This window comes from Abramis brama (genome assembly GCF_963993115.1).
Source record: "Abramis brama genome assembly, chromosome: 7".
NCBI lineage: Eukaryota > Metazoa > Chordata > Actinopteri > Cypriniformes > Leuciscidae > Abramis > Abramis brama.
Genome location: NC_139969.1, coordinates 26,674,735 through 26,687,772, shown reverse-complemented (window position 1 = coordinate 26,687,772; position 13,038 = coordinate 26,674,735). Strand labels below are relative to the sequence as shown.

The window sequence follows — 13,038 nt, the reverse complement described above, 5'->3', positions numbered from 1 at the left end:
GCACAAACCAATCATTTCCAATCATATCGCGATTAATGGAAAGCCATCTTAATAGGTGTGTTTCTTCTCTATACGTTGAGCACACAGTCACACTACATTAGTGAGCTGGCAGCTGACGCCAACCTTCAAAATGGCTGATTGCTAGAATAAATAACACAGAGGTGCACAGATGTCACACGCTGACACCAGCGAGTCTCTGTGCTGTCAAGCAATAATCAATGTCATCTTTGAGAAGAGCAGCACGGTTCCATTATGTGTTGGTGGTACCTCTGAATAGATCCTGAGGTGAAAGAAATTAATAGAGTTTCTCACCTTTGATGAAAAGAGAGGATCTAAAAATGGCTTAAATGAAGATTTATGAGCGGTTTCTTAAAACAGATGTTGGGTGTTTTTTTAGTTTTTTTTTAGATATGGGTGTGACATTAAGGGCCCTATTTTAACGATCTAAGCTCATGTCCAAAGGCGCAGGGCGCAAGTGCAGTTAGGGTGTGTCCGAATCCACTTTTGATAGCTTAATGACGGGAAAAATGGTCAGCGCATTGTCCCTATTCTCTTAATGAGTAATGGGTGTGTTTTGGGATTTACGTGCAATAAACCAATCAGTCTCTCATCTCCCATTCCCTTAAAATGCCAGTTGCACTCGGGCCATGGCGGATTAGCTATTTACATGACGGAATTTGACAGTGGAAAGACCGAACGCGTCTCCAGAGCGCAAACGGATCTTCTCGTGCGCAAGGTTAAACCACGTGAGTAGACCATCAACAGGACAAGCCGGATTCCACCATATCTTTATCTACACAATAATACTCTTTTACATTGTAATCCTTTTATTTTTATTATTTGGGAGTTTTGTGTGCTGCTGCACATGCATGTGTGTTTAATAAGCAGAGTGTACGCGCGTTGTGGACCCGCCAATAGGCGCACATTACTAACGCGCTCTTTAAATAACAAAAAAAAAAAGAACACTGCGCCATTGACTTCAGACCAGGTTTCAGTTGGTCAATGGTGCAGTCTATTTCAGTTGCCTCAAAATAGCAACGCGCCAACAATGTGCCAGAACACACAATGATAACTGCATCAGGCTGAAACTAGCAAAAAACACTCACGTCATGCCTGGCGCTGCATTGTGCCGGGTGTATGATAGGGCCCTAAGTCTCAAGTTTGCGAATGGTGTTTAAAAGCAGAACAAAATCTATGCGTGACGATTGATTTGTGGCGTTTACTTGATCTCACATGTTGGTGTTATTAAGAATAAATGATTAATTTTAAAAAACTTTAAAACATATTCTTTTTTTACCATGGTCAATTTTTCAAGGGCATGTTAGCGCATAACCACAGCCAACATTGGAGATACCAAAAATTTGGTGGCCAACCAAAATACACACACATAAAAACTGTGACTGCTCGAGGTCACCAGGTCAGGTGTGAATCCTTGTATTAACGTATGAATCCCAGATTCCAGAAATCCAGTTCGCTGACAGGCTGCCAGACAGCCCTGAATCATGGGAGAGGGAAAGGAAAGCAATTTGGCGGGAGCAAGCGATTGGCTCCTGCTGAATGTTTTCCAGGCAGGTGGCAGCACGCAGTGGCAGCGGAGCAGGTGCGGTCGCTAACAGCAGGGCTCCAGAGAGACGGCAGCCAGTCTGCTGGCACAGAGATGGGCGGACTGAGAAATGGGGTCAGGCTTCACTGGGAGGAAAACGACACTGGTAACTGAAGTGCGCCCAATTCTTCGGCTCTTTTTTAATGCTCCAAATCTAGGCAGTAAGAGGATTTACCAGCATAACGCAAGCCAGGCCCTGAACTGTAGTGGGCTGTCACGCAACTATAAGAATCTTTTGAGGAAACTCTGGAACAACGAAACACACACACACACACACACAAAGGCATGTTCACGGACAACACACACCTACATTCACAAAGAGCTGTAGTGTTGAAAGCTGACTGTTATCTACAGCTTTCCCTCTCCAGCCAGGCTTCACTGGTTTTCAACACTCACAGCACACATAACCCTGAACCAGTCCCTCTGCTGAAAGCAGGTAACCTCATTCAGCGCCTACCCCCCCTCCCCACCAGCCGATAATAAAGAGCCGACATTTAGACAAATTACTAAAATTAGATGTTTTTTTGTTTTTTTATGCCAGAAAAATTCTCTTGTGATTAACCACAAGTCAAGAACAGCAGACAAAGCTTTCATACATACAACTACTTAAATCAGTACGTCTCAGTTTCAATAAACCGTCTCTTCTACTTCTCTAGTCAAGTGTCTTTGTCTGCACACGTACAGTATTTTGTCATCGCAGTACGAGTGAGTGTTTATTATTCAGGAAATGTTAAACTAGTGCTCTAATAGTGATGGTCCCTTCCATATTTGCACGCGTGTGATTGTGTGTGTGCGTGTGAGTGAATAACGTTTACTTGCTATGCTAGAAGTCATTAGCGCAGTCATTACACTGTCAGTGAAATGTGCTCTCAAGGGCCAGACCTTTAGAGCATGCGGCATCATTACCATTAGTAAATACAGTGCATTAGTGGGAGACCTGCAGTACAATGCTGAAAATGCTGCAATTTATTCTGGTCTTTTCTGTGTGTGTGTGTTAGAAATGAGTTCTGTGAGTTAGAAATATGTTTGCAACAGTGCTCAAAAGATGCTAAATGGTGTATATCCCCCCATTTCCCCCATTTTCTACAATCTGATTGGTCCAAATTCATATCAAGCACACAGAAGGAGTTCAATCAAACTGTTAATCCCTCCTTACAAGGAGAAATGTTAGTTTTAAATGAAGAAAAGCCAAGCGACAGAGGAAAAAGCGAAAGATGAACACACAAACGCAGAACATCCCCGCAGGCCCAATGCCACAAACCACCCGCTCACACTTGAGTTACTCACATATTCCGTGGACTCTTCAATTTTCCACTGATGGAAAACACAGGACAGATGAGAGGGGAAAAATGAATCAGAGATGGCACTACTGGGGAGAAAAAAAAGCATCGCTACCTTTTTTTTCTCTCATCTACAGATGAACACATAGCGTTAACAGTGACATGCTACAGAGATAGAGGAGAAGGGTGGAGGAGGAGAGATGACAATATTTCACATTTGACACAGTGCTGCATAATGTCAGGTAAAAGGAGCAGTGGGTATACTGCTAACAAAGGCAAGATGCTTCATTTCCGTCGCTCTGTGGGAGAAAGAAATCACAACTGTTGCACCACTTACACCTGGTGCAAGAACGTTTTAGTCTCAGCATGGTTGCAAATATTGCAATTCAGAGACACTTACCTGTGCTGCATTCATTATAAACCTGAAAACTGAAATCCAAATGACATACAGAAATACTGTACAATCCAAAACATTTATCACAGATACACTGCCTTGTTACATGTAACATATAATTTAAGCAATAGTGTTAATTTTATCTAAGGATGCACAAAATATTGGTACCATATTAGTTATCGGATGAGATGATTTAATTTATCAGTATCAGTTGATTTTATATATTTAATTGTGCAGCTGAAATTTTTACATTTTATGTTTTTTTTATTTTATTTGGAAAAACGAATACACTTTTTAAATCTGCCAGTTATCGGTCATAACTTGAAAGTAATCTTCATCTTATCGGTTTCTGTCAAAATTTGTATGTTCATCACTAATTTTATCTCACCGACACATTTGTGTTGCACAAAAAAAGCCACATTTTACATTTACACACGTTTTGGCCCCTGCTGGCAGATACCGGTACCACAGCATTGATGTATTCGGATGAATATTGATTAGAGTAAATTCCTTACATTTTCCCCAAGAGAGACAAGAAAATGAACATTTCTAAAAAGTTTTTATTTTAAAGAACTTTTTATCTTTGACTGTAAGTGAATCCCATACAGATTAAAAGCCTATTTCTTGGTGCGAGTCTTCTGGTGGTGTTCAGCATGAAATCCCATTACCTCCATCACACTGCCAGCTGAGCTAGGTGACATCAAACTTTACTGACAGCGAGCACCCACAACCGTTGCTTTTCTCTAACTGAACCCTCAACAAAAGGCGCACACACATGCATCAAATCTTCTCTGGACCGAGAAGCCAGCATGAAGCCAACTCAACCGGAGTTGATATTCCTCTTCGGGAAGAAAAAAGAAATTGCTCCTTTCTAGCCGAGAATCTGCAAAGTGCAGTGAAGCACGTCACAGTATCAGTGTGCAGACCCCCACACTGTAATTTTCTACATTAGATCAGTCTGCAAACATTCATCCATATCGTACAATTGCTTCTCATGATGGAGCTGATCTAGATCTGTGTATATATTGCATAACAGTACCATTAGCACACTAGATGGAGGCCAATATTTCAGTCTGTCTCCCTAACACACCGCTTCCCACACACAGACCTCACACGGCCGATCCTATAGGGTAGCGTCTGGCATATGTGGCGTCTTGTTAGCCCGCCGGCTGCTCAGAGGTGGGAGTCTCATGGACGATTTTAAAAGCACCTGACAGCACACGAGAATCCACTGGCTTTGCCCAGGGCATGCCTTCCTAAAAGTTCAGTAACAATGACTTTACCCAGGGCACGACTGCCTGGAGGCCTTGACCGCCCGTCATTACCTTTCTCAGCGAGGAGCTGAAGTCATGCTGATAAGTTCAGTAGAAAGTGTGGAGGCTGAAACATTGATCAGATATAATGGTCCGGAGAGCGCTTCTAACCCTTCAGATCTGCACATAAGAGTTGTACTTCAATCATTTAGTCATCGACGTTTCACTGCATTCACTTCGGCCTCAATGGAGTCCTTCTAAACCGCTGATTTAAACTGTCCAATTAATCGTGCACAGTGCCGCAGCGTAGATACAGTACCAACGTGCACTTAGCACATACACAACAGCATCTAAAAGAGGACGGAAAAGCCACCACAGTTGCTTCGGTCTGCTCTACATTCAAACAACAACATTTCACCTCAGCACCGACACAAGAAACGTACGCTTAAACAAACACAAACAAACCTCTTTAAGCTCAAGTTAATGAGACATTTTTTCCGCTTATCTGCTTTCTTAATGGGTGGTTGTTTTCCATGTGGCACTTTAGCCTCTGTTAAGCGTACAGGCCTTTGCTTTCCCAAAATTATCTCCTCTGAATCATTCTCTTTGAATGCTAGATGAATAAATTAGCCTAGTTTATTAAAATGCTTCAGAGAGCAGAAAAAACAGGTCAGAACTGATAGGAATCTTCAGCTGGAGCCAAATACGGCAATTTTCAGACGGGATATTAAAATAGTAATGGATGTCTGCGTTTGTCAGATAGAGCCTGTTGAGATGAAAGGCGAAGATGGTGCTGATAATAATCATGGGAAATAAAGGGCTCTCCTCTCTCTCCTTCATCTGGCCAATGAGGAAAGAGTGATTTTTTTCAGAATTGGTGCTGTATGAATCTAACATTCACTTTACTCATAAAGCAGATGCTCGCAGAGTCTTATAGAGTATTTCACGTGACAGCAATTTGCAGGTACAAAGTGATCGGAAGTCATTCACTTTCAAAGTGAGTTGATTTGAGATGATATAAGCGACAACCGTTGGCAACACAGCGGTTTATGCAAATGTACTTTATGCAAATGTACAGTGATGGGATGTGGCAACTACCAATGTCAGTGAAACTCACATGACAATTGCACCACCTCCTACCAACCCACAACCCCAATTAAAAACACCTGAACCAACTAATTAAGGTCTTCAGGAATACTAGAAACTTCCGGGCAAGTTGGAGCTAAACTCTGCAGGACGTTGGCCCCCAAGGAGCAGGTCACCCTTGTCTTGGGACACCCAAGACCCAATGACAAGATGGTGGTAGTTTATAAATCCCACTTTATTGGGCTCAAACCCTCTATTTTGGCTACCAGCTCAGGTCCTCGTTCTCTAAAAGCTGCACCACCCACAGCTCCAATCTCTCGCTACATCTGTCATTTCCTAATTCCCCCTTCTATCTAACAGATAGATGCTTCTATCTAGCATCCACAACTGATGCAACAGGATCCTAACCATACAGCGCAGAAGAGTGACAGTTGTAATTGTAGGGGCTCTCGTGCAGATTTGTCGGAGATTCTTCATGGAAAGGTTGACAGGCCTCTCTAACGGCCACTTGCTCGGCTCTCGTGGCACACTGGAATGGATCAATTAACTCAATCTCTCAGTTAAATTTAGACTGAGGGTAGTGTGTGGGTTTCTAGTCTGGCCTTCTTTGAAAAGAAAATGCATTTAACCCACCCACGGACAAACAAGTGCTCACTGGTTTCCCGGCTTTTCAGCTGAGGCCGGGGAGACAGATGAGAGAGAGGCTTCTCTCTCACATCTACTTGTGCACAGTCCATCAGAGCATAACCTTTAATCAAAATGTAATAACTTAGGTGGGGTATTTGTAAATGCTAACCAACAGCCAAAAAGCTACTAAAGCATTTTTAGGCTAATTGTGTAGGTAATACAGCCTTTATAAAACCTTACCAATTGTTAAAGTCAGTATGAAATGGAAATTTACTATGTGTTTTCTAAATGCATATTACTGAAAACAATTCATCCAAGTATACATGTCTTTTTTCAGCATTGTAATTTTTCATAAAAATGTCACAACTTGAACTTTATGAAACGAGACTCTCTGGTGACGTATGACAGACTTCCCCAATCATTTAGTCTGCTTAAACCGTGCCCGTTTCTTGACTGGAAGCTCGCATTCAGATCCTTTTTCTTTTTCGATAATCCTTTTTACTCTGCTGTAATATTGAAAGAACTTTCGTTTCATTATGACTTTATAAGTTATAGTTAATGGCTATAATTTATGCATTATAAATAATGGCTAAAATTACAAATAAGGATGATTAAAAAAAAGAAAAGTGTAACTGTGGGGATACTGGAAAAGTCTCCTCAAAAATTGCAGTTATGCTTCAGTCCAGTTCCATAAATATATCACATTATAAAGTAAAATACGTATATTTCGTTTCATATTGATGTGTTAGATAAAATCATTCAATTAAAAAAATCTGCAACTACAATGTTACGACATACCAAATGAGAGTGGGTGTTGTGTAGGTAGCTAGTCATTTTGTAAGTCACAAGTGTTATTGTTAATTGGTGGCTCGGCCATTATGGTTTGGATTGGTTCAGTAATGCACACTAAGAGCAAATGAAAAACATTACACATGTTCTTGCTCTCCTCTGAGATGTTTTAGGAGCCCATCCATGCAGAAGCCCATGCTCTTAGAGTCAGAGAGTCTCTGAAGGTGGTAGAGAAACAGCACATATTCAAAATTGGCAACTCCCAGAAGAACAAAAATGGATGTCTTGAGAAATCCGGCTCTTTTTGTCAAGACAAAAACGCACTACAAGCCATTTATCAAAACAACTCGGCAACCACCCTGCCACACCATTAGTGTTACACAATACACAATGGATTTTCATCACTTCTCCGACATGTTTTCTCCCTTCTTCACTCGTTCTCCTTGGCCAGTTACATCCCAGAGAGAAAAGCAATAACACATGCTATTTTTTGCTGAGTAAGAGTCAAAGAATGAAGAAAGATGTAGACATAAACGTAACCGGAGTTGTATGATACATCTTCAATGTCTGAGAAAAAAGAGACACAAGGTGAAAAGTAAACAGGCTTGTATGGATCTTTGTGTCTGAGAAATCTGATATTTACAAATGAGTCTCGGCAAGTGTTGCAAATGTTTTAATGCTTTTTTCTTTCTGTAAAAATGAAGGCGAACGAGTCACGTCCTGGGACAAACCATCACAGTTCGCAGTAAATGACTCAATGCTTCAGATGTTATGGTGGATTGTTTGCCAAAGAGGGAGAGGCAAGCGCAGGTGTCTTTGTGTTGTGAGAGCAAAGAGGTCAACAGCAGTTCATCTGACAGACACTGTAAACAAAACCTGTCTGTTGTTTTTTGTCACTGATAGAAACTAGATTTTACAAAAAATAGAAAACATTCACAACAAACGTGTCTTGTAAGCTGTCAAAAATATTTAGAACAGCTGACCTTGTGCCATTAAACAAAGTTTACAAGTTATGACTTGTTGAGGTGTTATGGACTAGAGACTCTGAACAGACAAAACAACAACAGCACCATAAACCAGAGAGGCGAAGGTCACAAAGACAACTACAAGCTCTGAGCGAGGGATTTTATAGAATATAGCCTATCGTTTAAAAATGCACTGATATTACAATTCTGGGATATTAGGATATTATGGTCTATAACTGAAAAATGGCAGATATTAAAATTCTGTGCTACTTTGTCTAAATGAATAATAATAAAGTTTTAAATCAGTTTTAAATACTGAGAAGTGAATTTAGGCACGACAACATTATAATGTACAATGTGAAAATGAATAATCATTGTGAGATTTGCTGAAGTGTTATTCAATTTTAATGATGACTTTTTTTCCCAATTAAATCAGTGTAAAATATAAAATGCATATAACATTTCTCAATTAAATTAGTGTTTTTAAAGATTTTCAAGTGTTACATGACAACAAAGATAATTATAAATAATGAAAATAAAATGATAATACATTTTTTTTTATACAAAATATAGCAGATATTAGCATGCACAATTAATAATAATAATATATATAACAATATTAGGCAATAACCAATATAGTACCAATATATTGTGCATCCCTAATACTATAGGCTGGAATTAATTAACGGCAGCACAGAAAACTTGCCAGTTCTAGGAGGTGGATTGAGCGCTAATGTGCGAGGTGATACATTGGCGTTTCTCATGTACTTCTTCACTTGGGTATGTACTTATGCAAATGAGAAATAATCTTTTCAATGCACCAGAAAAACCTCTGTCACCTCCCCATTTACTAAAAACCATTAAAGCCCACAGTGGTCCATAGACATCTTTTGTTACAGTCTTTATCCCACTAGCTCGGTAAGGGGGAATGCTTACACACAGGTAAATGAGAATCTCTTGTTTGGGGGGGCAGGGAAAGTGCAGAAAAACACACGACTACGCAAGTTAATTCTCAGCTAACAATTCAAGAGCAGAAGCATTTAAATGCCCCCAGACTGAATCTCTATATCCTCGAAAAAGTGTCTACTTAAAGATATTCGTGGATTTCTAAATCCCTCCTAAGGATTACTATCTTTCTTCCATCTCAGTGCACCCACGTTTCTTCAGGCAGTTTTAAATCTCCTTATATTAATGCACCATGAGTGAAACAACAACAAAAATACAGAGTAACAAGGCAGTGCATATGTATTAAAGCTGAATTCTTGAAAGGCCACCAATAGAGTGAAATATTTAACATCAATTTACATAACACTCAAGGCTCAAAAAAGTTTTCATGTGGAATTAGATGTGTAGACATGTATCCTGAAGACACTGAAGACAAAGATTCTGTTCCAAACCCTACTGAGTTGCCTACCTAGACAGCATTTTTTTAAGGGCATTTAAGACACACTAACCAACCCAGAGGCTGTTCAAAACGACAATTATGTAGCCAAAAAACAACAAAATCTACTAAAAAAATCATTTTCGGTAACTGAAATAAAATAAAATATAAAAAGAATTGTACTAAAAAAACAACTACTTAGTATTTAAACTAACTACTAAAGTACTTAAAATACTAAAACTAAAACTAACATTGCGGTTTTTTTTTTTTTTTTTATAAATCATCTTTTTCAAATGATAGACATTAACTGAAAGAAAGGTCATAATAAACAATATTTTAATAATAAAAAAAATGTGCATGCTTACTGTGTCAGATCAATAGCTTAGCAGCATGCTAACACCAAACTCAATTCTAATCAATTGTGAGGTTTAGCTGAGTCTCCAAGTAAAGCTTTTCAAATAAGTCACTTAAGAGTTCCGATTTAGGTTAGGATCACTAAGGTTTGGAGCAGATCCCAACCTAGCCCTAACAATGGCATCCAGCTCACAGTACAAACAGTGAATTATGACAATAAGTAATTAACAGGTAGTACCTGTGCTTCTGGCAGAGCGACGTCCATTATAAAAGGCTGTCCGCGTGGCTCTCCGTTCTCCAGGCGGGAGTATATGACCTGGTATCCCCGGATCTGGCCGTGCTGCTTCCCAGAGAGTGGTGGCTTCCATGTCACACGAATAGCTGTGGAGTTCACAGCCTCCACTTCGACTTTCCGTGGTGGGGCTCCTGGCACTAAAGGGGGACAGTTACATTTAAACTTTTAGGATTGTGTTTGAGCTGAAACACTCTAGTGCTAATGAGTTGCAGTTTGGGTAAGGAGAATATTTGAATATTTGAACATGGTTTAGGTAAGGAGAGGTATTAAAATATTTGTCAGTCAAGGAACATTTATCATATCGGTAAAAAAGCTAATGTGGCTTCATTGAGAAGATTATTCTCAACAATTCAAGGATCCAGAAGAAAGTGTAAAAAATCTGATTAAAATAAGAACTGCTAAAAGATTAGCAGGAGGTGATGAAGGACAATTAATTATCTGATGAGGATGTGCTGAAATGCTGCTCAGCTGATATGCTTGACATGAATTAATTCATGACGACCAGAATAGGGAAAAGCATGACATCATTTCTAAGGGTGATCCCAGGACCAATATATAAGGATGTGACTATAGAGCAAAAGGTGGTCTAAGACAGGAGGGGAGGAGAATGAGAGGAACGAAGAATGAGAAGTGAGAAAGAGGAAAAAGGGAAAAAGATAACTAGAGATATTGATGAAAAAGCTAGTGGACAAAGATATACTATTGGTCAAGTTTGGAATAATTAAGATTTTTAATTTTAAATCCTGTTATTTAGGCTGCGTTTACACTGCAAGTCTTAATGCACAGATATGATCTTTTGACCATAATCGATTTTTTGTCCCGCTCGTTTACATTAAACCCCGCCCAAAATGATTCTGTTGGAAATCGCTTTACTACGCCACATGGTTGACCCTCGGGTTTTGAATGGCCGTACTAAATTTATTTATATAATTCACGTTGATTATTTGGAGAGCAGTATAAGACCGATAAGTTAAAAGCTGTCATGAATGTTTGCAGTGCAAAATCTGACTGACTGAAAATAACAATAATTTTCGTTGTAGTAGCATGGTAATATTTCATTTACTTGAATGAATGATTGAGTAAGTTTTAGTGCTTCATGAAATGACATTAAGAAGCTATCTTTGTGGGCAAACGCATCACCCTTGCCTTGTGGTGGCTTGGAATTCCAAGGGGAATCGGATATAAGCGTTTAGACGTAGGTCTAAAACCAAATTTAAAACCACATTTAGAAGTGGCTCAGAACGGATATGAAAAAATGTGTATCTTGTGTTTATACATGTGCAACATGTCAGATGTGAGTTAAAAATCGTGCCAGTGTAAACGCAACTTTAGAGACAAAGCGCATGCTGTCTTGTAAAGGACCATGCATTGAGCACATCCGGTCTTATACTGCTCTCCTACGTTTAATAAGCTTTTCTCTTTAGCCTACACTTCTAAAAACTTTATCAAAAGCACTCAGGGATTGCCTGAAGTCACACGTGTAATAGCCTGTACCTTGTGCAATCATAAAGTACATGTAAAACCTTCTGTAGCACAACAGAGGAAGGACAGACTGTGAGTAAGAGTGAGTAACTGCTTTGAGGGCTGATGTCTGTGACTGCATGCCTTGTCTAGGACAGGGGTTTTTACATTTTTTGAGGCCAAGGAGAAAAATAATAAGCACGATATGATAGCATATACAGTACAAAATGTTGTTTAAATTACTGGCTTTCATTTTATAATTGAACTAAAGCCAAAACAAATTATTAAAGTAATATTTTTATGTTATATGCATATTTAGCTTGCAATTTCAATTGCTAAAAATGCATTTTGTAATTATTTTTCCTCTCAAATTTTCCCCGGACTTCTTTGCAGTGGCTCTGGGGTCCCTGAAACCCAGTTTGAAAACCCCTGGTCTAGGCAACGTGGTTAGCTAACAGCTGGACTTCCTGGAAAGCCAGTTGATTAAAGTGTAGGACAATTAGACCAAGCTTCAATGATAAGATAACTCTGAGCTATGAACCATGGGTAGTGGCCCCCTGATTTTATGGTGCTTTAAGAGGATGTCTCTGTGATATTGCTCCCTCCTCACTTATTAAGTTGTTCCAATTATAATTAAAACAAAATGCTCCAGTCACTACTTTTAAGGTGAAGACCAAGCTTTCAGGTCTAGGTTTGTTCAAGGTTAGGCATTATTTAGAGAATCTGACTTTGTCCATACCACAACATTTTAATTAGAAAAGTTTGACAAACAAGAAAGTCACAAGCATACTGTGGAATCTAAAGCAAATGTCACAGATGATATTGTTCATAACCCTGAATAGGAATAATTGTTAACCAATGCTTAGAAGAAGTAATTCGTCAGACAAAAAGAGAACAGAAAGGTAGCAGCCAGCAATAGCCCAGCATTAGAAGTTGTCCACATAGGAGACTTCAGACCTACCGTCCTCATTGGTACGTATACGCACAGCTGTGCTCTCTGGGCCGGGGCCCACATCGGTGTGTGCTCTCACCCACACCTGATACTCCGTCCACTTCTCCAGCCCATCCAGCACATAACTGGAGGCATCCGCTCCGATGTCCTTCACCTCGTGGCGCTCCGAGTCTTCATTGTTCACCGCCTGGTAGCTGACTGTGTAGCGCACGATAGCGCCGTGGCGACTAGCGGCCGGCGGCGCCACCCAACTCACCTTGATGCTGGTGGAGCTCAGGCTGAGCAGGTGCACGTCTTGAGGGGGGGCAGAGGGGGCTGCGGGAGGGGGCAAGGCAACGGGGAGGGCATCAAGCAAAAATTAAACAACTCAAAACAAGCTCGCTTCTGGACTGAGAGGTTGGGACAAGAATTGAGAATGTCTTTGTTTCATATTTTTGTCTAATATCAAATTAGAACTATATACTGATTTTGTGTTTTCAAAGCCATTTTGGTTTTCAAATTGAGGTCAAGCTTGGTTAAATAAAAAAAAAATTTCACTTTGCTTTGATTTCATGAGGGAAAATCTGCAAATGATGCTACATCAAAGCGGTGGGATATT

The 13,038-nt window shown here is 39.9% G+C and overlaps 1 protein-coding gene across 9 annotated transcripts in view; it reads right to left on the bottom strand.

Annotated features, from left to right (window-relative positions):
• The window catches only part of ptprfb (protein tyrosine phosphatase receptor type Fb), a 196,713-nt gene that overhangs the window by 45,403 nt on the left and 138,272 nt on the right, over positions 1-13,038 (bottom strand). For 3 of the 9 annotated variants that reach the window (XM_084121072.1, XM_084121073.1, XM_084121074.1), the window contains 3 exons: positions 12,450-12,755; positions 9,971-10,164; positions 2,891-2,917 (listed from right to left, as the gene is read on the bottom strand). In XM_084121072.1, the coding sequence (XP_083977198.1) occupies positions 2,891-2,917; positions 9,971-10,164; positions 12,450-12,755 (527 nt within the window). The remainder of the gene's footprint in view (positions 1-2,890; positions 2,918-9,970; positions 10,165-12,449; positions 12,756-13,038) is intronic. The other 6 variants (XM_084121075.1, XM_084121076.1, XM_084121079.1 and 3 more) reach the window with 3 other exon arrangements.